At 40.0% G+C, this 27892-nt stretch overlaps 1 protein-coding gene across 2 annotated transcripts in view; it reads right to left on the bottom strand.

Annotated features, from left to right (window-relative positions):
- PCDH15 (protocadherin related 15) overlaps positions 1–27892 on the bottom strand; it is a 521765-nt gene that overhangs the window by 21582 nt on the left and 472291 nt on the right. Inside the window, exons 28-33 of one of the 2 annotated variants that reach the window (XM_054983658.1) lie at positions 23906–24082; positions 16391–16609; positions 11343–11351; positions 10177–10287; positions 6064–6069; positions 1245–2604 (exon numbers count right to left, since the gene is read on the bottom strand). In XM_054983658.1, coding sequence (XP_054839633.1) covers positions 1245–2604; positions 6064–6069; positions 10177–10287; positions 11343–11351; positions 16391–16609; positions 23906–24082 — 1882 coding nt within the window. Of the gene's footprint in view, positions 1–1244; positions 2605–6063; positions 6070–10176; positions 10288–11342; positions 11352–16390; positions 16610–23905; positions 24083–27892 lie in introns of those variants that run through there. The other variant, XM_054983659.1, reaches the window with a different exon arrangement.

The following is a 27892-nucleotide window of genomic DNA, read 5'->3' on the forward strand; positions in this document are numbered from 1 at the left end:
CTAGACCTTTAACAAAAATACTCTTGTAGTCATTTGTTAGTGCAAGATACTGGATTTAAGCATTTAAACTTAATTTCTTATAGCAGTTTTAACATGTTTTTAAAACAACTGAAATAGGTCTTATACTTTTAACCCACCCCCTTTTAAAAAAAACGTACAGGTACAAAGGGCAAGCTAGCTAAACTAATAAAATCAAGATGTAGCTAGCAGATTTTAATTAGAGTACTGCTAGATATCCTCTTGCTAAATCTTGATTACAGAAAAAAACCATGCATGCTTATAACTCTTCTTTCCATCCTCATCATTAAAATTACTTTATTAGATTTAAAGGAATACAAACATCTTCAAAAGAAATATGCTAAGTAACATATCACGCAGTATGGCAAAACGCTATCCTTTAATAGGAAGGTTTTTTTAATGTAAAAATGTTTTTTACACAAAATAGATTACAAAAGCCAATTCTTAGAATATTCAGTATCAGTATATAAAAAAGCAATAAAAGGCATATTGCAGGTAACAGAGAGAAGGTTGCACGTCAAATACGAGAATCTTTATCAAAACCACAAGCCTGCCTCCATGGCACAAAGCTCTCTGATCCACAGAACAAGATGATACATTATTGTAATAACTTCAGTCTCTCTCTTTTGCTGAGTCTGTTTTTCTGCTATCACTTGCTTTCCTGTGACATCCAACATTTTACAGTGAAAACATAAGTCTCTCCCCTGGAGAACATTTTCTGTGGAAGCAATAAAATGCTATCTCCCCCCTCCTTTTATGGACAACAGGATAGTTGATTTGCATGTTGATGCAAACTCTTTGTCAAGCGATGCCCCCCAATCTCTCTTGTACATATTCAGCATTTCAGTTGTGCTAACATGCTCCTCCAAGCAGTGGCTTTTAGTTCTGGAATATCAACCCCTTCTATTGTGAAGTATTTCAGACTGTATCAAGTGGTAAAAGCAGGACTTTTTAAAAATAGCAAACAAGAACAGAACTCCCTTTGAGAAAGAACTAAACATTACAAAACTAAGAAGTGGTGTGTCCTTTTAATAACAACTTGAAGGTATCAAAATGAGAAAGGAAAATGAAAAGGGGGAGGGAGGGACAAGAAAAAGTGATAGCTCTCCATGATGGTAAAGATGTTGGGTTTGGAATACACAGGCAGATGTTTTCCAGTGGAACCAGGATGTGCATCATGGTACGCGCATGTATGTACATGTTTACATACATGTTTATAGTCACAGTCATAATGCAGTGGACTGAGATGGGAATCGTTTTTCAAGTTCTTCCACTATGCAGCTCAAGTTGCCGTTCTGGTGGCTGTGCTCAGAAACAGTCTCAGTATTTGGTAGATCTGGTGTTGGAACAGGTTTCAGCTTGGCGATGTGTTTAGGTAGCACATGGTTTTTGTCTATTTGACTGTACATATTGGCCACTGATTTTTCAATATCTGCTAAGTTCTGAATATTTTTAAGAATCCCCTTCAGCTCCCTCCGAGGAAGGGGAGGGGCATCAGGCACACAAGCCTGTGAGGACGCCTCTTGTTTGGAGGGGGACTTGATAAGTTTTGCAGGAGTCAGGTGCTGAGAGCTTAAGGTAGATGATGAAGAGGACAAAGAAAGAGCAGGAGGAGAAGGAAGCTGAGGTGGCAATGGGGGAGGAGTTGGGGGAGGGGGAGGAGGTGGTGGGGGAGGAGGGGTTTTGGGTGGGTCTGGAATGCTTTCTATGATTTCTGTTTCAGACTGAGTGCTCAAGAGGTTTAGGTGAGTGGGTATTTTGGTCCTCAATGAAGGAGTAGGAGGCTTGTGACATGGTGGAGGGGATGACTGTTCAGAAGTGTCATGATGTGTGATGATTACAGATGGTATTGAAGGTGTTTCCCATTCAACCACCTCAGAGCAAGGGGTAACGGATGCAGAAGGAGGTGAAAGGTGGTCTGATAGAAGAAAATGCTCAGAAGACATCTCTAGTGTGCTCTCTCCCTCTTGGGTACAGCTGCTGTGTGTTGGTGAACGTAAACTTTTAATCTCTCGGGATTTCACTTGTTTCATTTCCTGAAGAGCCTGCTGCTCGAACTGTCTTGCCTTCTCTTTGACAGATAATTTGGTGCCAATGATCTTTCTGAAGACTGGACTGCTGTGCTGGATTTCAGCTCTTTCCCTCTCTGCTCTATTTCTCTCCTGCTCCCATTGAATTGGATCCATGATGACGGCCCTACTCAAAGCATCAGAAACATGTTTTCTGGTAATGTGAGTAGGTAAAGTCCATGCTCGATGAATGTTTCCCAAAGGCCACCCTTTCAGAACATCTTTCAGTGCTAGTCTTCTAGGAGGAAGTGGGGCTAGAAAATCTTCCCTTTCTTGCAGAACCCCTGTGCCCTCCATGTACAGGGGGTTTTGAGTTGTTAATGGGTTCTCATCAGATAAAAACGTAACGTTACTTGCAGATTTGGGTAGGTTATTGCTCAGTGTTCCATTAATATTTGATTGCTTGTGTGCCTCAATGGCGCGAGAAGCAAAGCTGCTAATAGCTCTCTGACGGTCTCCTTCTTCAAACACTGACTTTTTTCCCCTGCTTTGTTGAAAATGGTAGAGAAGAAAAAGACTTGAAAGAAAAGAAGACAATCACAGGTAAGGAAACATGCATGGAAACTGATTCATATGAGAAAATATGTGAATGAAGTGAACAAAAGCAAAGGCATCTGAAGTATTCTAAGGTTATCTAGCACTCTAGATTTATATATAACTAATCTATATGTAATTAAGCTACTAAGGCACAGCCTTTTATTTATTTAACTAAGGGAAGTGATTTACTTCTTCACCAAGGAAAGGGGATATAAAGAGAGGATAAATAACGTCCCAAATTTAAACGAATGTTTGCACAAAAGTTAGCATTCTGTAGACTTCTAAATTTCTCCCTAGAATTAAAATGTCACCATTAAGAGGCATTTTGTATAAGATCTATAGCAACAAGCGTACTTGGTATACAAGTACCATTCAAGGGCAATGATTAGAAATAAGGAGAAAATGGAGAAAAAGAAATCTGCCTAATAGAGAATGGGTCGTGCTGGGTGACAGAAACAGTCTTCTCATTCTGTAACAGACTACCTAGCCAACCCAACTCACAATCTCCTATGGGTGTATGCAGAGCTTTTTTCTGGGAAAAGAGGTGGTGGAACTCAGTAGGTTGCCCTTGAAGAAAATGGTCACATGGCTGGTGGCCCCGCCCCCTGATTTCCAGACAGAGGGGAGTTTAGATTGCCATGCTGCCGAGCGATGCGGAGGGCAATCTAAACTCCCCTCTGTCTGGAGATCAAGGGGCAGGGCCACCAGCCATGTGACCATTTTCAAGAGGTTCCAGAACTCCGTTCCACCGCATTCCTGCTGGAAAAAAGCCCTGGGTATGGGATCTGATGCACACATGGAGCCACCCAGAGCAAAAGCTTTGCTATTCATTTCAGTATAAGGAATAGCTCCATGCTGGCATTTTCTGCATGTGAAAGGATGTCCCCTAAATTGAAAGGAACCCCATGTTCAAACACTGTGATATACACAAGAGGTTCTAGACTGGGTGACCAAGGAGTTATCTCCTTCTAGATGAAATATCAACAAGTTCTCACTAAAAGGACTGGTGCCATCACATGGTGAGATTCCATTTACACATTCCCTGTGGGTAAAGATGACTGTTTCTACCCCTAATATGGACATTTGTAGTTAGTATGGCTGGTCTGTGATGACTCACTACGCAGAGGCCACTTTCAGTGGCATCCAAATGACAATTCTACTGTATGATTTGCTGATAAGAACAAAAAGCCTTCTTCAATTGAAAATCGCATCAATCTAATTCAGTCCACAAAAACATTTTCCCATGGAATACCTGCTCACTATGTTTGTATTTGGCAGTGGTTGGTTTGAGGTCTCTTGCTGTCTTCAAACCATTTGTTTTCCCATCGTCAAACTGTAAATTAGCCATGCTGCCAAAGTTTGTAACAACCTGATTTGGAAAATGAATTTGTCCAGCTTGTAGTGCTTGGACGTGTTCCTAATCAAGTGTCATTTCCCCAAGAATTTCCCTGTAGTATCAAATGTAAAATGAGATTCTAGAGAACAGTGTTGAGGCTGCTTAGTACGTGGTTCTAAGACAATGTTAAGTGAAGTGAATCTCTCATTGAGAAGCTAAACAAACTACAGGAGAGAACTCTCAGGAGGAGAGCATTTCTCCAAGAGTTTTCCATGAAAGCTTGTAAATACCAGTCTGATTTGTGGGGCCAGCTCCTGCTATCTCTCCACCAGGTTCTGAGAGAGGGCAGTCATCCTGAAGTTCTGGTCATTCGTTTAGGGGGAAATGACTTGGTGCAGACAAAAGGTGTCGCCCTTATAATTAGGCTCTTGAGGGATTTGAAGAGAATCGGGGATTTAAACCCAGGACTGTTGCTGGTTTGGAAGGGTCTAGCAGAGAGCCGCCAAACCTGCAGGCATTGAGAAGGCCAGGCGGAATGCCAACTGGACAATCAGCAAAGTCTTGGCTATGCGGTGGGGCTATTATCCCTCACCCGGGCATCTGACATGATAGGCCACACCTACATAGGAGTGATGGGATAGACCTTTTCAAGGAAGGGTGCAACCTCTGTCTGGCTGATCTTCATGAGGGGCTGCACGACTTTGTAGTCAGCAGGTGGGGCAAGGGGTGTTAAACTAGGCTAACCTCATTTTGTGGCAGGAATAGGGGGTGGGCTGCTCAGGATAGGTAGGGTTAATCAGCAAACACCCAGAGGCATCACAGTGAGGGGGGGCATGTCCAGAACAGGCCATGACACGCCATGCAGCTGGGCGATGCTGTGAAGGAGCACCCTTGGTGCTGAGCATCATCTCTCGAACCTAGTAGGTGCCTTGTGACCCATCAGGAGAGGCAGATGACACTGGGCATCTCTTGGCACAGATCAGCTGTGTGGGCTGGGATAAACAAGGCTGGGGAAACACCACCTGAGTTTGGAGTCAGGGTGAACTTGCCAGGTGGGCACCCAAGGAGGTTGCCTAGTGAAGCCCACCCTTAAAAATAGTCAGCTTATGTTCAAATATGCAGTGATGTAGATCATCCATTTAAATAATTAAATATATGAATATAAATAAACAGCAAAATGCCTGCCAAGGGGATGGCACAGCATGGTAAGTAGCCTCCTGTTGCCTCTCCTCTGACTGGCTGACTCTTAATAGCTATCCCACCAATGTTGCCTCGTGCCACATCTAGGTTAAGTTGGGCTGAGGCAAACTGGTCCCATGGCCTTAAAGCCATGAACCCCACTTATAAACCTAGAAAACAGTGTTGAGGCTGCTTAGTAGGTGGTTGTAAAACATTGTTAAGTGAAAAAGAATCTTCCATTGAATAGCTAAACAAACCACAAGAGAGAACTCTCCGGAAGAGAGAATTGCTCCAAGAGTTTTCTGAGAAAGCTTGTAAATGCTAATCTGATTTCCTATACCACGCTGCAGTGAGTTTTTTGTTTTGTTTTTTTAAAAGGTGCCAGCACCCATATATATGGTTGCACTGATTTCCACCAATTCCCTCCTCAAGACTTGGGAGATTCCCCCTAAAGGTGCTAATACTCAGTACCAGCAGTGAGTACTGACACAAAAAAGCCTTGCCAATCTGATTTCAAAGGTAAGGATGTTTGCCTGCCGCTACTGCAAATATGATGAAATGGAAAGAGTTACACTCTGGTAATTTGTAGTCCATGACAGCAAACGTTAAATTGATTAATAGTGACTAGTCTCATTGATATTATTGAATATTCTAATGAATGAAAAAATTCAGAAGTTTGAAAAGTGCCACTGGAAGAAACTAGCTAAATAGATGAGAATTGATAAAAAATTACTGGTCCCAAAAGCACGTAAAACAACAGTGCTTTCAGTTTCTTATCCCCATTTCTCTTTGGAAAGGGAAACAAGTAAGCCAACCGATTTAGAAGTAAATTTCTTCCAGATACTACAGAATAAAAACTCTAAGAACAATCCAACTACTTTTCTATCAGCTACAATATTATCACCATGACGCATGTTTACTTACTGATGCCTACATATCCAAAGAGAGAGGGAAACAAGGGAAAATAAGACACAAACACATTTAAATGTATTTAGACATGTTATATATAAGACCAAATTACTTGCAAATAGATTGAGTGAGATAGGACAGTCAAAACAGGAATAAGAAATCCAAATCAGAATATTTATTGCATGTGGCCAAAGGCCATCACAATCAAGCAATTAAAAGTCAACACATAAGCAAAACATAAACACCAAACAATAAATCTATGATGTTAAAAACACATAAAATTACTTAAAACACATAAACACCTTCATTATACATAGGAGAAGGAGTCTCAACCATTAAATACAGCTTGAGCACTGATTTTCTTAGCTGCCAGGGGAAACTGTGCCACACTATAAAAGATGTGTAGATCCAGGTTGGAAAGAAGGGTTAGTTATTCCACCACAGAGGAAGAATCAATCAAAGATTTTCCCAAGAAATTTATTTCTGGGCTCTGTATACAAAGGGCAGAATAAAATACAGTGTGGAATGTCTTTGGGGACTGGAGCTCCACAAATACAAAAATTGGCATCAGTCAGTATTTGTGCATAACGACCATCTAGAATGGCTGAGGGCATGGTTTGAAACCTCAGAGAAGTTAAAGCCATTCTAAGACTAGGAAACTGATTTTGGTCAAATAAGGGGCTCTGCCATGGTCCCTCTTGAACAACTTGAACCAGGGAGAAAATTTGGAACAGAGAGTTGTGCTTCTGTCCAATGCAGCATCCATCATAAAGATCCAGTCTTGTATATTGAGACCGGGAAATGGAATACCTGAAAGTCATATACCAGGGAATAATGACAGAGGATATTGTTAAAGCCAGTGGAGCAAACAGCATCCAAATGCAGTGGTGCATTGCTTTACCTTAAGAGTGGACTCACAGAGAGATTCCTTTGCTTTCTCCAGGATCCAAATCAGGCTAAGTGCAAATGGGCTCTGATAGAAAGTAACCCAAGCTCAGCCCACACTAAAGCTGTCGGAGTACCACGAGGCAAAGCTAGAATCCATTTGAAAAAGAGGTTTTGGATTGGTTCCAGGTTGAAGGTCAGACGTTCATTCCACCCCCAGATCTCCACACCATATCGAAGCTGCAGGATGGCCTTACTATGGAACAGTTTCAAGGCCATCTCAACTAAAAAGCCTCCTTTCAAGGTGTAACATTTAAAGGTATTGTATATAGTATTGTATATTGTATATACTATTGTATATAGTGTCTAACTTTTGTAGTATGGCAGATAAATAAGAAGTACTTGTATCTTACCTACATGTCAAAGAACTTACTAAAACTCTATGAGATGCTTTTTGTTAAAAAAAAAAAATCTCCAAAAGGTTTGGATATGGCATGACCAAGAAACCAATATGTCCTTGATCTGAAGAGAGCTCTTTGTACACCCTGAAGCTTTGTTATCAAAGGAACCCATTCCACTGCACGAAGTTTATGACAATGTCAGAATTCAGGAATAGCCTTCACAGCAGCATGAAGTGCTGGGAGGGATGTTCAAAAAATGTCTGGACACATCTCGAGGACTCTTTGAATGTCAGCCTCTATTATAACAAGATCCTTAATTAGGCAATGCACAATGCAGTCTATATCCAGACTTTGAAGATGCTTGTACATGTATTATACATGGTGGAATAGATATTCCCTGTCCTTTGTGACAACCACTTCTTCTTTTTTAATACCATCTCCCACCCATTACTGGTAATTTGCACTCAAAACCTTTCCAAGAGTTTTTTTTAAAAAAAAACCTTGGAAAAGAATGATTGGTTTCTTTTGATCAAATGACGATGCCCTTTCACAATTGCCACTTGCTTGCAGGAATGAAGGGGAAATAAATAATCGACAATCCCATCCAAACTACAGAAAACTGATCTTTGCCAGCTCATGCACACACATTCTTCATAAATATACACAAAGCTCTACTGTTTGTTCATACACCTAGTAATAGGGAAGTGTACATGAACAGCCGCAGTTGCAGCTCTTAAGAGAAGGGTATCCTGAACTGGAGAAGCATCACAGAACTTACAAGGTTGCAGAGTCATCAGATCACACTCTAAGGACTTGATGGTAGTCGGGTCAATTGGTGGACAGTGACCACCCCTGATTCAGTGAGCAGTTGCAATACCTAGGAAATTCCCATGCTGCCTCTTTTCATTCTCTCCCAGCTCATTGCCTAGTGATTGGTTGAACATTACTAAGTGCTGCAAGGTCCTCTGCCCTAGCACATGATCTTCTCATCGGAGGATCCTCAGGACATGTCTCTATCCCACCACAACTGGCATTGGTTGAACCCGCATTAATGTACACATAAATACTCTATACAGAAGGACCAGCCAGACCTGAGCAACTGCACACCCATCTGAAAGATGTGGGGGGTAGTAAGGTCAGTGACATTGCAAGAGCAAGGCTTGCTGCCCAGATATACACTTAGCTCAGCCATGGTGTAGCAGGGAAGACAGCTGACGTGCAAGCAGCACTCATGGTGAAAATGCTGGGATGCTGCATACTAACCTCCAGAGTCCACTTGGGCCACATTAGCAATAATACTGTAATACTTGTGTTTGTCTTTACAAATGTATATATGTTTATATTTAGGAGGATGCATGTTCATAGAATCATAGAGTTGGGAGGGACCTCCAGGGTCATCTAGTCCAACCCCCTGCATAATGCAGGAAATTCATAGATCCCCCCCACACACACATCCAGTGACCCCTGCTCCTTGCCCAGAAGATGGCAAAAAACCTCCAGTATTCCTGGCCAAACTGGCCTGGAGAAAATTGCTTCCTGACTCCAAGGAGGTGATCGGCATTACCCTGGGCATGCAAAAAAGGGCCATGAGAACTAAGCACTGATGTAACACTTCCTGCCCTCCCTCTCGTGATCTGCGTAGGTTCACAGAATCAGCATTGCAGTCAGATGGCCATCTAGCCTCTGTTCCTTGAGTTCCATCAGCCATCATTAGTACATCTAAGCAAAAATTTATTCTTCGCTTTTCCATTCCTCATCATAGTTCTTTTGTATTAAAAAGAACAAAACAAATACAACAACAACGAAAAAGCACTAGCTCTGAATAGGTAAAACAGACTTTCTACTAGAGTTAGATTGATCTGGTAGGCACCTCAGCATTATGACTGCATGTACTAAAATCGCCAGATTTATCAGTGTCAGAACTTTACCTTTACTGCTATTAGATGTAAGGACAATTCTATGCCCACTGCAATGTGCACTATTTGATTGAGCATCACTATTCTGAGTTCCAGACAGAACCAGAGTAAACCAAGGGATTCATTAGTGAGCCCCTTAAACTATCAATAAGCTGCTGAGTGGTCTTGTGTTTTATATATGAGTGCTTTGTTTATAAACAATCCTACTGTAGCCAGCTCCACAAACTTTCTGCCTTCCTTTGGAGTAACGTGACAATGCTGCATATGTGAGGTGCAGGATCATGCTCTTGTATTTTGGAAACACAACAGTTTCTAGAAGAAGAAAAAAGACTTAAGTTTTTTAAAATAATTGTGAGGGGATGCACTGAGGCCACAGAACATAGAAATGGAGACCATATTGAGAGAAGAGAGGGAAAAGGGTGAAAGTTGACTTGGGTGAACTGCTGGGGGAGCAATAATCCAAGTGTGGTAACGCTGAGCAGCCACGCCTTTCTATTAGATAGCCCAGGAAGAATGGAGCATACAGCTACCAGCACTGGGGCCCAAAGCGTCCCCCCTGCCAGAAATAGTGACTTTGGCCTACTCTGGAACAAAGGCTTAATCATCGTGAGTAAGGAAGGAGGGGAAAGAAGTAGAAAACAGGCAGCTATCCAACCTGTAGTTAGAAAGGGCAGAAAGGTGGCAAATCTAGGGAGAAAAGATGTCCTGATATAGTCTTAGAGATAAGAAAGAGAAAGAGGATGACTGTTTGTCAGCTCTCTTCCTTTCCTCTGGGTCTTGGGGCAGCTGGGTGGGGTGTGCCAGAAGAGAGTCCCATAAGCAGTGTGTGAAGGAACCCCTCCTCATATAAGCTGAAATCCATTTAGCCTCTGAATTACAGTTTGAGTTGCTATAATTGAATACTGTAAATTTCATTGAGGACTTACATGGTGCTGTCGCCGAGTTCTTCATACAGATTATTGGCAGGAGCACTTGCTGGCTTGCCAGCTGGTAAGGCCATCTGGATTCGAGCTGTCTTTGCGCATTCAGCTTGTCTCCTTTGGTGAATCACATGGGAAAAGAAAGAAAAGTGTCACAAATGTTCTGTAACCAAGATCACGTCAATAGCAACAACCATTTTAGGCATATTTATCAAAGTTTTTCACCTTGTAACAAGATATGGCATTAAAAAAATGAAACAGGCAACCCCCCCCCCCCGCTATCTTACCTGATTCTATTTGCTTCAAATATACTCAGCTGTTAGAAAGAAGCATCCTTTTCCATGATTAACTAAAAGTTCCAGAAAATTTGAAGTGCCAGCTCTGAAATTAATACCTTTGATGATCAAGCATGAATGTGGAGTATGTCCCACTGACTTTACTGGAGTTTATTTCTAAATTTTAAGTAACCGTGTTTTAAGAAAACAGCCTACATTTATCTTATAGAGTACACAGGACTAGACTATCTCAGTATGTACTCAAGACTTGAAAATCTGTGTATTGATTAGGCAAATACTCTGGGATTTACTCTTAATCCAATTACACTACCAGGCCTTTTGTGACCCTGTTATCTCTGGTCATGTTCAAGTCTCTGCCTCTCAGATAAAGCATCCTTTCAATATAACACACACACACTCATGGTATGGCATACAACTAAACATAACATATAATTTGATAACTACTACCTTACACTATAAATTCAAAACATATGAAATGACTTTTAAGTTATTTTGTTCCTTTTAAAATCCAGGCTTATCCTGAAGTACGTCAGTTTTATAGCTTGACCTTACTGCTGGCTGAAGTACTTCTGCATAAGACATTAAAAGTGGGCACAGAGGCTCGCAGTTGTATAAAACTACTCCGGTCACCTTCCGTAATGTCATTACTGAGATATAAAATGGACACATTTCCTAGAGAGATGTTAGTTTTGAAGAGGCAGCCACTTCCCACCTGATTATAGGACGGCAGGGGAAGGATGGTGGAAGCCTCTAATGCCCCAAGTCCTGCCTCGAAAGCAATTTCAGCTTCAGAGTGCTCTACGGGAACTTTAAGAGGTTCACAGCAAAATGTTACCAATGATCACCTTTAGTAAAATATTTGGAATACATACTTACTCTTTAAATCTGTTTTGTAAAGCAGAATAATAAAATAAGAAAAAGAACAGGTTGTAAGTTTCACTTGGAAAAGAAATTCAAAATAATGAAATCTAATACATTTTTGTAGTTGTATCATTTTAATTAATTAAAAATAACATAGATAATGTCATTTTTGTAGGACACTCTGGAAGCCTTTCTCCCCCATCCACACTTTGGCATTGGCTGGGCACAGTGTGCTAAGTGTATGGCAACATCTGGTCATGATCTTGAATGGTGTCTGTGCTTCCCATAGAGGGGTCTGTCTGACTGATGTTGCACAATGCAGTCTCACGGCAACTGAAGGGCAGAAAACGGGGAGGAAGGGCTCCATACAGGGCTGGCCCATCCGTTATGTACACTGACCCACCAGAGGCAGGGCGTACCAAAACAAGCCCTGTCACCACCCTACAGCATCAGGGTCTGGTGTGGCAAGTGGCAGCCCTAGGTGGCATGCTGGCCCCAGTGAGTGACTTTCTGGAGACCCAAGATATATCCACCGGAGGGAATGGATCACCCCTTATAACAATTTTTATAAATGTTATTCCATACTTATTCCTGATAATTTTATAACTATACCTTAAGAACCACCTACTCTCATATGAACCTAATTGATCATTCCTGTTATCTTCAGAGGCCCTGCTTCTAGTATCCCTACAATCTGAGGCTAGACAGGTGGGCAGCCCAATAAAGGGCCTTCTCAGTCACAGCACCAGAACTTTGGAACTCCCTCCCAGGGAAATTCTTTTTTTTTTTTGAAAAATTTTTATTGGGTTAGAATCCATTATTTTTACATTTACATTCAATTTTCCCCAATTTTTTCATCTCTAACCCCCTCCCTTTCCCCCCCTTTTTGTTGACTTCCAACAGCTTTCCAACCCATTGTCCCCTTTCCCTTACTTCTATTAGATTCCTCTATCTAAAACAAATATATATTCTCCATTATTCTAAGCAGTACATCCTTAACTATTTTTAACATTGTATGCCCAAACTGTAAGTCTTTGTTTCCATCTTAGATAAACAATTTATCCCATTTTTCAATTTCAAATATTTCTATATATCATAAACCATGTAAATCATACATTCATTTAGATCAAACAATTTGACTTATTCTCTATATATTACTCATTCTATCTTTTTGTAATAATTCTATATATCTCACATCACGTAGTCAATCAATTTGACTCATCTGTATCTTCAGACACTCAGTTTGGTACATTTTACAAAACTTACCAAAAAAAGAAAATATTGTTAGTTAATCAATCCTTATATTTAATCCTTATAGTTAATTATTTTCTATCTATATTCTGTTTGTTAACCTATATATATCTATATATATATGTCAATCTATTAGTCTGACTGCTTATTAATTCACATTTATCTCTTCTCCCCCCGGTAAAGTCTCCCCCCTCTACTTCAATACTTCAGTAGTTCTCAAACTGCCACAGTTTTCCTCCCACCTCCCATTTCTTCTCCAGGTATTGTTTCAGCTTCTCCCAGTCTGTGTTGAACTGCCCTGAGTCCAGATCTCTCAGTTTTCTTGTCATCTTATCCATTTCAGCCATATACAGCAATTTGTAAATCCAATCTTCAATAGTTGGCACTTCTTGTACTTTCCATTTTTGCGCATACACCTCCCAGGGAAATTCATCTGCCTCCCTCCATCACTGTCTTCCACCAGTGGGTAAAGACTTTTTTATTTTGTTTGTTCTCCCACCTTTCATTAGCCCTCTTCCAGTTTGTGTGTTTTATGTGTTTATATGCTTTATTTCCTCAAGCAAGTATTAGCTATTCACAAGTTTCAGCTAAGTATTAGCTATTCACAAGTTTCAGCTAAAAACACAGCTATCTAAATGTTAGGTATGATTATAAAAGTCTGTAGACCAAATAAGAAGAAACCTTTATAATTTCCTCATTTTAAATAACATGTAGAATATTGAAGGATTTTTTAAAAATAGAGCTGATCTGCATTCTTGGGGTGTAATAGGAATGTGCCACCCTCCTTTGTAGGGTTGCCAGCTTGCCATAGGAGGCAGGAGGTGTCCCACCCTCAGTTCCCTCTGCCTGTCACTCCAGCGGTAAGTAAAATATCACCATGGTCATGATGGCATAATATCACATCCATAGAAACTGTGGAACCAATGTCAGGCTTCTTTAGGAATACCTAGAGGGGCATGATATCACTTCTTGTTTTTACCTGAAGTGATGTAATACCATCATACCGATTGCACTCCACCATGTCCCTACTTTCCCAAACTCCTTCCAGTTGCCAGACAACACTACCCCTCTGATTAATTCATAATCTTTCAATCATAATTAGTTTCTTAATTTGTGCAGGATACTTAAAATTTCAAAGGTACCCTTTCATAGGAAAGAATAGTGCTCACTTCTTGGCTTATTTACAAGCAGATTCTGAGCCGTGCTATAACAATGCTAGTTTCAAATTGGAAAACAAGCAATGTAAAATTCATTCAATCTTATTGTCCTTTTTATTATGTGCAAAAAAAGTTTAATTCATTGAATATTAAGCTGATCAGTGGGCTGGAAAGCATTGAAAAAATGTTGCTGCTGCAGACAAAAAGTTTTTATATAAAACAAATTTTAATGTTTCTATTATATGTGCAATGAGAATAACAGTAATGTTCATTCTGCTATAATTTTTGCACTAAGTAGCAGTTCACCTCTTCCCTGACTTTGTTAGCTAGTGGCTATAGCATAAGAAGCCATAACAATAAACAGAAAATAGCCCTAAGTTGGATCCAGCCAGCGTTTTTGCTCAGCCTTACCCAATTCCCCCCCTCCCTCCCTTTTTATAGCCACCATCCTACCGGGCTTTTTGTGCATGCAAGCCTTATGATCCCCAGCATAACCCTTCTTGTTGGACAAACAAATACCTCTTTCCTTTTTTACCAGCAGAAAAGCTAGCTGGATCCAACCCCATGTTTCCTGTATTACTTACCCCAACATACAAACCATATGTGATTTTTGTGTGTGTGAAAAATCTGGCTTCCATTGGAAAAGATACCTATCCCTAAAAAGAGAGCCAGTTTGGTGTAGTGGAAGAGTAGCAGGACTCTAATCTGGAGAACCAGGTTTGATTCCCCACTCCTCCACTTGAAGCCAGCTGGGTGATCTTGGGCCAGTCACAGCTTCCCGGAGCTCTCTCAGCTCCACCCACCTCAAAAGGTGACTGGGGATAATAACAGCTTACTTTGAAAACCACTCTGAGTGGGTGTTAAGTTGTCCTGAAGAGCAGTATATAAATCGAATCTAATTAGGATGACACAGTGAGATGGAAATGTACTGGCCTTATGCAATGGGAGTGGCAACTCTGTGAGAAGTGGACCCTAGTGCTGCTGGGCATCTCTATGTGTCGCATCATTCAGACAGCATTTTGACAGATCTTCTGTGAGTCAGTAGAAATGATAATGACACAGAGGGAGAAGAGGAAAGGGGGAGGATAGTTGACAGAGAGGACATAGGGAGGTGATCTATAGTGAATGGGATTTTGTTGAGTTTTGCGTCATCTCTTCAGTTATGAAAGGGTTAAGCTGAGGTTTCTGTAAGCTAACAATAGCAAGTTTAGCATAGAGCCAATTAGGAGTAGCGTAGATTTTTTCTCTCTCAAAAGGGCGGAGTTTTGGGGAAAGTTTTTCTTCTCTTTTTTCTTTTCTTGGGAGTGTGTGTGAGAGAGGGGACAAAGAAACAAGAAGGAGCATATTAGAACTAGAAAGATGTTAGACTGTTGTTGTTTTCTTTTCATGTAACCCTTTCCTTTATTCTAGAAGCAAACTCTTTCTTAGAAGCTAAACACATGCGTATCTGAGCTGCATTATTCTGTTGTGCTTTATTCACCCTGCTAAACACTTCCAATGGATATTTGTGCCTTATTTAGCCCAATATTGCCAGCCCTGGCTAACATCAGTCCTCCATTGCCTCAGTGGATATACCTGGAATGTTATACTTGCAATACCCATTCTCCAGTCCTAAGCCACAATTCTTCTCTAATTCAGCATGGTGGTAGCAGTACCAGACACCTGACCTCTGCTTTTGAAGGATATGAATTTAAACCTTGAATCTCCCTCAAAGACTCTCATTGAACAAAGAGCTTACCGGACCACTACACTTGATGTAATGTACAGTGTTTCTTTGGCATATTCCACTGCAAGGCCTTCCTTTGAGCTGAAAGGGCTACAGTCAGTTGGAGAGGGATTCTATTGATTTCCAGCCCTATCAGTGCTTCCTGCTGATTACCAGCTGTGGTACCGGAAATGCCTATATTGGAGAGAATCTCCCATTTGGCTAGAGGAAGTTATGACATCTAAGAATAGGGAAGTTTGAGTTTGGCTCCATTTTCTAAGCACTGCGAACTCCTATATCTGTAGGGAGCCTGATCGCCAACTTTTCAATGTGTCTTCTCTTACCAAAAGTGTCTTATCATCCTGGCCTTGTGACATTTTCATGGTAGGCATTCATGCATTTGGCCCCATACATGGGAGTGCCGATCTTTAAATGTTAGTGCAGCACTTTGGGAAGAACCCTCTCCTCATCCCAAACCAAATTTGCTACTCTGGGCAGAACCACAAGTGACAAAAGGCACAGATTGGACACTTGTCAGCTTCCCTCAAGTTTTGATGGGAAATGTAGGCAGCTTGATGGAATGTTGGACAAGTGACAGTTGAAAAGTCCATTGGACAGCAGTCAGAGAGCAAAGCTGCGAGACCAGGATGCCTACATTTCCCATCAAAACTTGAGGGAAGCTGACAAGTGTCCAATCTGTGCCTTTTGTCACTTGTGGTTCTGCTCTCTGTTACTTTTGAAATCCTAGGTGAGTTTTTACATACATATATGGAAACTCACTGGACTGTTATGCATCTCCCATCATCACAAGGTAATAAGTGGCCTCACATGAGCATGTCAGAAATACGAATGAAAATTTGTCCCAGCCAAGCCTTCCAATGCACAATCCTTCATCCCTGACATACAAGAAATGCTACATACTCAGCCATAAACAAAGGTGTCATACTTACTGCCTGTAGCTGACCATAACTATTAAAATAGCAGGCATGCAACATAGGATGATGATGACAGCAAGAGCCAGCAATGCTCCTTCTGTGTAGCCTACGGCTTGTGCCTGCTTCTTGACATTGGCCACCACATCTGGAGTGCGGATTTCCAAAATGCGTCCTCCTTGCCCAAGATATGGCTGAAACTCTTTATTGATATCTAGAAGTTTGCCATCTAGAAACCTTCAGTATTCAAAAATAAAATAAAGAAGGATAACAAGCGCAAGAAGCAAGATCAAATGATTCTTGTATTTCTGTTTTAGGACTATTCTCTTCAAAATCAGCATATTGGGCACAGCTAATAAATGAATGAAAAAAAATATTCACCCTAATAGACATTCATGCTGTTTTAAGGTTTGGTGCCCCTTTATATCACTGGCTACTGCTTCTGTTCATCTGCAATTCCCCCCTCTTTTTGCCCTCACTGTCCTCAGCCTTGTTTGCCCTTACCATTTAATCTTATGAGTGATGGTATCCACATAGAGTATGTTTATGTCACAATCCATGATGCCATTACACTGGATGTTGTATCGTGACTAGAGATGGGCACGAACAGAAAAAAAACAACGGACATGATGTTCGTTGTTCATTGCCATCCACGAACAGGGACTCACGAACAACCATGAACATGGCCCTGTTCATGAACATGTTCGTGGTTGGCTGTTCATGGAGGCCAGCAAGCTCTCCTCCAGCCATCATCCAAGTCAAGATCCCTACTGCACCACTCCCAGAAACATGACCTGAGTAGGCACCAGGAAAGGTACCACGAAAGGTACCAATAATAAATAATAGCTTGGCCCAGAGCCTGGCAGCAGCCCTGGAACTTGAAGGGGTAGATCCCTATCCCACCACACACAAAGAAAATTCAAGCTCCAATGCACTCTCTATCAAAATGCCAACAGCAACTCTCTCCCTCTCCACTGTCTGCAAACTAAGCCAGAGCTGGGAGCCCCCCTCTCCCCTGCTCTTTGCTTCCTTGTAACAAATTTGGAGCTCCACACTTGAAAGGAAGATCTGCCTCTCAAGCTAAATTGGGCTTAGATTGGGGTTTCCAGAGCAACAGCAGGAGTTCAAACAGAGTTCAGACAATCCCTGCCTAAGTTGCCAAGGGAATTGATTGCAGGTGCCAGATTGTCTGGCTTGACGAACAGCAACGAAGGAGGCTTTTAACGACCGCCTGTTTGTTTAGAATGGGGCCTCACGAACAGCTTGTTTGCAAACAGCAGATTGGGCTGTTCGTGGCTTTTTTTTGTTCATATTGCTGTTCATGCCCATCTCTAATTGTGACATCATCAACCAATTTTCTTGAGTTACCCACTGCCCATCAGAATCAATAGCATTGAGAGCAAAGTAGTTACAGAAAAACAGTGCCAAACAGCAGCAGCAGCCCAATGAACAGAAGCAACAGTCTTGAAACACAAAAATATCTATGATTTACAATGTAGGAGGTGCCATCAATTCCTATGCAGTGTAGTTTCCACCGACTCCAAACCAAGCACGATGCAGGAAATTCTGATTTCCCAAAGTTTTAACTTTAATTTAAAACCAGCCACAAATGATCACAGATTGGATCAGTGCAATAGCAGTAGAGGAAGGAGAACTGATATTTTCTCCTGCTGCTCATTTGTTTCAAAATTAAAGCAATCTCTTTAAAATAACCATTAAAGGTTTGGGGGGGGGGGATGCTCTCCTCAGTAGAGTAAATACCAGCTTCGGGATAGGATAGGGGTTTATACTGGGAGAATGGCATAGAAGAACAAAATGAACACATATTCCCCAGTAACACATCCCTAGTGCAATCAGGGGCTACATATAGCTTCTTTTAAATTATAATTAAAATGTTACAGGTTGTTGTGACCATGGATGTCCTGCACCATGTCGGGTTTGGCACTCAGTTATCCAAAGAACAGGTGCAACAAAGATGAGACAATGAAAGTTATAGAACAGACTCAATTTTGCAAACAGGCAACTTGTTATGAGACACAAAGGGAGTAATTTTAAGCAGGTCTACTCAGAATTAAGCCCTCTGTTATTCAATAGAGCTAACCCCCCCCCCCCCAGGTAGTTACCCTTAAGACTGCACACAGAATTCCTTAACACTGTTTTTGAACTACAGTCTTCAGCCTAAAACAGGAAAATTCCACCGTCCTGTAAACAAGAAATCTCTGAGCACTAGATGATGCTCAAGTATACCAGATGTCTTTCATACTGATGAAGAATATGCAGGTATTTTGCTTTGCCAGTAGTATACTTCTGGGAGGTGTTAATCTCAGTTAAATATTCTATAAGCAATTTCTTTACAAACCCTTATTTTAAGGTTTTTATAGCTCAACCATGCATATTCCACTCCAGATGAAACCTGGCATGCTGTACAAAATGAGACAAGGGATTTTTCTTTTTCAAGTCGAACATTCTACAGGAGACCATATGTTCAAGATACTCTCTTTCTCATTTTGTTCCATCAAGGGCAGTGCAGGTATTTTTAATATTTAATATTGCCCACTTGGCAGCATTGGCTTTGGGTGATACTTGCGTTATAATAGCTTTGTAGCACACAATGGGAGTTCTAGTTGCAAATAATTTTACACACAGTTCCTAAACATTCCCAAAACAACACTCACTTCAAATCCAGATTGTATGATGTCTTATTGACCACAAGGGATGAAATATTATGCACAGTTACTTGAAACAAAACCCCACAGAAATCAATGGGACTTACTTCCAAATAAGTGTGTTCTGGGTTGCAGCCAAGGACAGGAGATAAAATTATGCTGCCTTAATCCTGTGTGTCTACTTAACTGAATAGGATGTGTAAAAATTTTCCTTGGGTCCAGAAAGTTTAGACTGCTGCCATAATGAAAGAGATAACACACTATAAGAATGAACATTTGGACCAGGGCTGCACAGAAGGGAACTCATTTGCCAGTTTCTGGCAGACCACTTAACACTTGCCGAATGCTAGAAATCTTGCCGAGAGATGGAAACTTGGTCTAATTCTGTTCTTATGCTCTTATTCTTTTTTGTTGTTATGGAGTAATAGACTCTCAGGATCACTTTACACAATATAATTACACCTTGATGGTTACAAGATCCTCTTGCTTTATAAATTTAAAATATAGCTATAGAATATCCCGATCAAATAACAAATCAATCTTCCTGTGGGGTTAATTACATTCATGCTTTTGAGTTGTGATGAAGATTGTGCCTCTGCTATTCTGTGCATTAATTTCTGTATTCCTCCTTATTGCCATGAAGCCCTGTTTGGGTACCCAGTACCATATCTGAATGAGAAGATGGCTTGCAATGGCAGCTCAAACTTCTAGATCTGGATTCCTTCTTCTAAAATCTATGTCTGGTGTTACCACTTGCTTCAGTTCCCTCTTGACCTAAATGCTGGATTAGAATGTAGGCAGCAACTTTTTCTTTTCGCCAACTGAACTTCCCTTTCAGTGATTTCTGTCAGAATACAGTTTACTTGAAATTAAGTTCCATTGATTTCAGATGAACTTGCAATCTTAACATTAGAGGTGGCCAAACTAATGGCACAACTGATAGTGCCTGAACTGGGACTAATTTTTGGTTTTGCTATATATACTATATATCTTTTGCAATGTACTGATGCATATCTTGTAGTCTACTTGTGCTAGTGTTAAAGTGTTTTTTAAGCATCAGTACATTGTTGCATAAAGAAAATCCTGTTGTATTTAAAGACAAGTTATTTCTACTTGTCCAAGGCACTGACCAGCACTAGAATGTAGATCTAATTTTTTAATTTTAATAATGCAGTCAAAGAATGCTATTTCAAAGCAGGAAATGATAAAAAAAACTCTCACAATTGCACAAGAACAGTGCCATGTCCAGCATATAAGCTTACACATTGATCCCTGTATTAATGGAAAACCACATGGCTGGAGATAAACTCCACTGGCATTTTGCTAGATACATGCTACCAGAGGCCATTCTAACAATCAGAAAAACAGTTTTTGTTCCTCTAATACAATATTTTACCACTGACCAGCTCTCCTATTAGAAAATAGGGATTTCATATTAGTTTACTTATTAAGAAAAGGGGACAATTCTCATATGCCTGTTATTACTCCTAATTCTCTTTCCACTGTTCTTCAAAGTATGATATAGTCGTAAGTCATGCAAGGAGAGAGAAAAACAGGAGAATGAGGGACCCAATTCTCGCTTCCAAAGGGAAGAGGACCATGAAAGCAAACTCTGAAATCATCCTAAAGCAAGGCTAGAAGGGTCACTGAGTTCTCTTCAAATCTTCTTACTGCAGGATTAGGTGAAGGAAAGTCCCAGTTGGAGTTGCTTTTGAGATTAGGATAAGCACCTGAGCTTATCGGAACCAAGCCTCTGGAGGTTTTCTGCCACAAGCTAAAACATGTTAATGCTTCAGACTGAAACTCTCACTTCATTTTTCTCCTTTACTTTGCTAAGCTGACACTCGTTCACCTCTGCCCCAAGGCCAAGAAAGCATTTCCTAGGATTTTGCTGATTTAAATGTTTAAAAGCTTTTTGAAGGGGAAGGGGCGGGAAATAAGCTAACTGTGCTGGCATAAGAAAAACAAATTAGTTTGTTTCTAATCCAATGTTACTCGATAGCTGTTCAAAACAAAAAACTACACACTTGCTTCACAAGTTTCCATTTGTTTCATGTTAACCTTCCAAGTATAAAGTCTGTACATTAAAAATAAGATACAATTATATTCTAGCCCTGTAGAAAGAGGACATTTCCATTATCCCCAAATATACTGTCTCTCTTAAAACAACTTCAGCCTAGTTTTGTATGTGTGGGGCAAAGCTGTGGTGATGGTAAAGAAGTGATTTTAAAAAAATGATGCAGTTCTTTTCACATTTAATTAGTGTATGCCTGAGTTAACATATAGAGTTTTAAACTAACAGTCATGTATAGAGTTCTACTGGCATTAATACCATTGAAAAAAATTATTCATTTAACAGAATATCACTTCATGATAGATGAAGTAGGGTGTTCTATACAAAAGCTCAAGCTACAATACATTGTTTTGGCTGAAATCCTAGGTACACTCATAAGAAATAAGCCCTATTGAAATCAATGGGATAGGTGTGAACATGATAAGGACTAAGGTGTTAGTCTACAAAGTACTGCATCTTTTGTGTATTTCATTCAATATTAACCTGAGTACTTTGACATATGGTCCATGGGACATTGTGTTAAGTATCTGACTCCATTCCAGTTCTACAGATATAGAAAGGAAATCACAGAAGTGAATGATGAAAGATTGGATAGAAATAATTTGAAAGGAAAATGCAACTACTAGCAGGTAGCTGGAGGTGTTAAGAAAGATGCTGGTATGTTTTCTTTGGAGTAATGAAATGTAGTTCCACATATTAGATATATGAAATCTAGGTCTGCAGTCCTACAAAGTGGAACTACGTACACATGAAAGCAGTCCCACTGCCATGTCGGTAAAGCGCCCGGTTCAGTATTACTTATGAAGGTTTCCTGCTCCATCCTCAAAACTATTGTGTGCTTGTGATGTTTTGAATTGATGCTTAAGTGCATATATATTAAGGCTTCACTTCATATATATTAAGATACCGCAGAGTCTGGATTTCAAATTAACATGCCCAAGAAGACATAGTGTCTTACCCTGACTCCACACTCTAAAAGGAAGAAGGAATTATGGCATTGTGACACAAGCTTGCATGGACAGAACAAACAGGATATATATAGCTTGAAAAAGAGAGATGGGAGCTTGATATACTGCAACCTTGATGGGTAAATTTTCATGGTGAATGTCACTCTGCATATAAACATGGTAATGGCATCACATAGACTCAAACAGCCCACAAATAATTGTCCCATCTTAAATGACAGCTGTGTGAATGCTACCGACAGAACCATCCAGAGTCGAGTCTCTAGACCGATATAGTCTGCTCTTTCTTCAATCATTTTGAGGTGAGGGGTGTACCAATGCCATCAAGAAGTTAGAAAAAATAAAGGAAAGTTAATGTTCTCTTGTTTTGTTCTGTATGTTCAAACATTTGTCTCTGTCACACTGTGTATTTGCCACCTGTCCATACAATATTAGATTGCAAAGCAAATTTTCTCTCTCTCTTGTCTGGTTACTATTTGTATGTTCTTTTTCCATCCATCATAAGCCTATTTACTTCAATTCGTCCTTTCATGGTGTTCTACCTTCCTTGTGTGGTAATTCATCCACACAAAGTTTTGGAACTCTGGGGAACAATGCCCCTCTAATGAATCAGAATGCACGAGATAGCCCACAGGAATTTGCTTGAGGGAAATGACTGACAGACTGTCTTCTTCAATCACTGAGCAGTGTGGCCCAGCTCCTGTTAGGGAAGCAGAAGCACGGGAAGATGCATGCAAAGCAGCAGACATCGGAGCATTTGCAGGAAGAATAATTGTCTGCTTCTCCCCATAGACGCAGAGCAGCAGATGAAATAGGTTTGGGAACTGGAGTGAAAAATAACTGTTTAAAGAAATGAGAACATACAAACCAGTGAGAGTTTAAAATTTGCTGACTGTCAGTATTCATGTGTCAGGGCTGATGATCCCAGGCAAATTGTGAATGGCTGAGATGCCGTTAAAGAATTTTGACTGATCCACTTCAGCTGCTGGCGGGGACTCGTATTTGAATGCTTCTCCATACAAAAATAACCCACATGTATAGGAAATAAGGATGTCACAGAGAAGGATCGGTTAGAATCTTTTCAGTTAGAAGAACAGGGATTAGGTATGTGTATAAAGAAGAATGCAATCACTTGAGTCTTTATCTTGATGGGTACCAATGTAGGTACAGGATCTGCAATTTACCTACATTTTGTGGACACAAATTTTGAGGTCCAACATGATCAAGTGACAGTCAAAAACAACTATGCTGACATATATATTTACATACAGTGACCGTCCAAAACTTGGCAAATGTTGACACTCATTTGTAAATGCTGATAATCCCATCTCATCTGCTGTTTGTGAGAATTAGGCCTATGTCTCCTGTTATCCCAGGCCAGGTGCCCACCTGACAAGAGCCCTTCCCTTCTGTGCAGCCGCAGCAACTTCTCTGTTCCTGTTTGGGGGAGCCAGAATTGTGGCTTTCTGCCAATATGTATGTAAAGCACTACCATCCAATCCAAAAATCCTTTTCTTTCAGCAGAAGCAGAAAACTTTGGAATGAGATCTATTCAAGACAAGGCTAATTTCATATCCTATCGAGAGTTTTACCAGACAGAAGCAGCTGCACTAAGTGTCAAAACTTTCATGCTATCCTTATGTGGAAAGATGCATATGATGACCCTATAAATACTTCATGCTCTATATGTGTCTCAGTGCAATGTAAAAGGGAGAAATACAAATTTTGAGGACCAACATGATCAAGTGACAGTCAAAAACAACTACGTATGCTGCAAAATATATTTTCAAGGTACTGCCATAAAGACGAAAGACGTAAAAATACATACTTGAAAAGCTCGTTCCTCATTATAGCACGGTTTGTTTGAGGGTCAATGGCATAGACCATAAGATCAGATTTTGAATAATCTTCTTCTGAATAACCATCTCCATATCTACGAGCACCAATGGATTCTACCACAACTTTTGCACCAGGAATCTGGTCTTGAACATAGCGTTCCAAAATCCTGATAAGGGAATATAATAGAAACATCTTTCACAACTTATCAGCATGTTCTTTTCTTTGAGACTGACAAGCTAAAATCTAATAGTCAAATATACAGGGACTATGAAGCACCAATAATTAAACCCCATATTTTTGACTGTTCAATTCCTATAGAAAATGTAACAACGCATAAGCTATTCTTATGCTCCATGTCCTTAAGTTTACTTCTTTTTCTTCATGATAGCATCAAGTTTTAACAACTTTCAGTAAATTCCAGTGGCATTTCAGAAATAAAACTGCTAGATTATGTAGGAATGTTCTCTCTTCTTAGAAAGGCAGTAAATTCTGTTTTACACAAACTGTGCCCATGAGGAGTTTCTGATGAGTATTTCATAGGTACATACAGCATGACACAGCATAATGGGTAGTAGAATATTTAATCTTCCTAAGGGATAAAAGTAAGCTTTGCACCCAGTGGGAAAAAACTGCAGTGCCAAATCAACAGGTTTACCAGAGGACAATAAACAAGATTAATCCACAGGCATTATACAGTAACTGACAAACTGTTTAAAGATCACTAAAGCAACGTAACTTCTACAATGCACAAAGTATCAGGACATTAAAAATACAGTTCATAATTGTTGTGATTCAAACATGGGAAGTCTACCCATAGATATCTGGATGAACATATATGTGGTTTGATCCAACAAGTTTTATAAATGAAAAAAAGAGGAAAGGGGCCCTGCTGACTAAAAAAAAAATGTGCTGGAAATCATTGGACACTCCTTGATAAACGACATATGGAATGAGAAAGGAATAGGTGCAACTGAGCAAAAAAATTGTCTAGATCCCATCCATATTTTTATCTCTATCCTACTGAACGGACTGGATGTCATCTACCTGATGCTGATACGCACTTCTGATGTTAAACATTATTCTCTGAATTTAATTTGATGATTCTAAATAAGTTTACAGATACTTATCATTCTAAAAAATAAAAATTTCAATAGAGGAAAATTTCAGCAAAATCAATGAGTTTCTTGGTGTAGTGGTTAAGAGTGGCGGGACTCTAATCGGGAGAACTGGCTTTGATTCTCCACTCTTTCGCTTGAAGCCAGCTGGGTGACCTCTTGAGTCAGTCACAGCTCTTCCAAAGCTCTCTCAGCCCCACCTACTTCACAGGGTGATTGTTGTGGAGGATAATGATAACGTACTTTGTAATCTGCTCTGAGTGGGTGGTAAGTTGTCTTGAAGGGCAGTATCAAATGTTGTTGTTGTTACTGATTAAATAAATGTTATGCTTCTATCCCGTTTTCTCTAAAATTTGACCAGAGGAAGCTGGTAGCAAAAACATAAACTGAATAAAAAGAATATTCCTACTGAACATTAATGATATTTACTTTTTAAAATATCTGCCACAATGATAAGCTATAGTTGTTTGAATCTGTATTGTTCTTTATTATAATATAGCTATCTCCATCTAGCTGTCTCATCTAGCTATCTGCCCTTTCTCCAAGGAACTCAAACAAGTGCACATGTCCTCCAATGGTCCCAGTACATTAAGGGAATAGGAATAATCATTCCAGTTCTACCGTTCTGTTAACTGAAGTGATTGAAATGTCATAAAAAGATCATCCTGAAGAATGAAGATATCAGCAGGCAGGGCATTTGGTTTAAAACCCAATCATTCAGTGTTTGCAGGTCACATTGCAAACTTTACTTTGAAAAACGGGCTACATCACATTATGGGAATCTTGTTTAAACAGTTGCTGAGAGCTAGTGTTGCATAGTGGCTTGAGCCCATTGGTAAATGTCACTTCAGCAGTGTCCAAACCCCTTGAGCAGTCTTAGTTAAGCCACTGCTTCTCTATCACAATTGGAACTCCCCACTCCATCCTCTGTAATATGAGGATAATAATACTGAATTGTTGGGAGAGTGAGAGCCTTGTTTGCTGTTGTTACTAAAGGCCCCAGGGTATGTTTGGATCAGCAACTTTGCTGAAGGAGATTTGTGCTTCGACAATGCCTAGACAGGAACACTATATATGTTACCATGTGATATACAATGGAAAGAGGATAGGGCTGAAGTATAAAAAAAGAATAAACTCAGCAAGTAGAGGTGAGTGAAGAAATAAAAAAAATGTTGCAGAATTACTAAGATAATGCACGTGGAACATTTTAAACACTATATAAACACTGTATAAACATTTTAAATACAATGCTATATAAATGTTGAGCAGTTTGCCAACTACAGATACACCATTCATAGCATAGAAGACAAGCAAAAGTAAAAAAAAAAAATCCTGAATGATTTTAGGGATCATCACATCTAGCAACCAGCTTCTGTATCAGGCTAAAATGACTAAAATCTAAAGGAAATATTTTCTCCTTGAGTAATAAACAAAGATTTATTCTCTTGTATTATTGCCCCCCACAACCCCATCCTCTGAAGGTAACAAGGTGTTGAACCAATTTACTGAGCGAATTAACCAAACTGGACTTAACTATTTTCTACCAATCTTTAGAAAATAGTATCTTCAGACTGGGGTTCCTAATTCCCCACTAGAGAAAAAACTTTCAGAGGCATACCCACTGCGCTTGCAAGCCACCCGTTGCTTATGTTCTTCCTCCAAAAACCCATGAAGAGTCTCTAGGGAGGCAAGCATTCTGCCCACCCCTTCATAAAACCACTCCTCATAGATGCAACTCAGTATTTAAAGCAGGGATACACATGATATTGTGTTTAAGGTTATCCCTCATTCTTTCCTGATGTTTTGATCGTCATATTTAGGTTTGGGTATGCACATTTTAGCCTTGGCTTTAATTATTTTAGTGATTTTTTTCTTGGATTTGATAGTTTTTCAGATGTGCTTTTATTATGTATGTTTTTAATCTGTAAAGTATCTTGGTGGCCCTGATGAGGGCAGAAAGGTGGAATAAATAAATTAATTAATCTATATATATAAAGACAAGTGTTCTGACTGACTCATCAACGTCCAGCCCAAACCCCTGGACCTAGAAATGTGAAATTTGGGGAGAACATTCTTTTCATGATGTAAAGAATCACTAACAAGGGATTTTAAGAAATTCGCCCCCTAAGGGGATAAAAAATGGTAAAATGTGTTTACCCATAGGGAGACAGGTTCCCTGTGTGGCTGGCAGGCTGCTCCTCTGTGCCCCTCCTGCCAACTGCCAACTCAGCCACTCTTCCCTGAGGTCATTTGCTCTTCAATACATGTTACATTTCTAAGTTCACTTCATCAGTTTTCAGCATCAACACGCTTCACTTTATTCAAACACCTTGTGAAGCTTGGGTACTATGCTACTATACTACAAAACCAACTCAACCCCCCCCCCCAAACCAAAAAATGTTACATATCCATCAGTATTATAACTTGATTTAAAGTAGTTAAATACTGTAGCGAAGCTGGGACATCCCCATTCGTTCGTTCGTTCGTTTGTTCGTTCGTTCATTCATTCATTGGAAAACAGAAAGCCCAATGTGAGTGTTAAAACCTCATTACAGAAAAAAATCTTAAAGCACCGAAGACTAAAATTTACAGAGAGATTACTGTAATAGATCTAACAAAGCCCTAATGCTATATATTGAAGTTTGCCTCACGATCTTCTCCATGCTGCCATGATGCTAGAATCCCAGAGGAGGATCAGGACTGAGCATATATGTATTCAGTAAGGACTTGAAGATATTAATTCTTTTTTGAAAATAGATGTTGTAAATCCCTAAGAAATACTGTAGGATACAGCAATGTTGCTAACAACAGAAGACAAAGACAGTAGCAAAATCTAATTCAATTTCCTAACGGTGGAATGG

Source organism: Eublepharis macularius, chromosome 6, assembly GCF_028583425.1.
Source record: "Eublepharis macularius isolate TG4126 chromosome 6, MPM_Emac_v1.0, whole genome shotgun sequence".
NCBI classification, from domain to species: domain Eukaryota; kingdom Metazoa; phylum Chordata; class Lepidosauria; order Squamata; family Eublepharidae; genus Eublepharis; species Eublepharis macularius.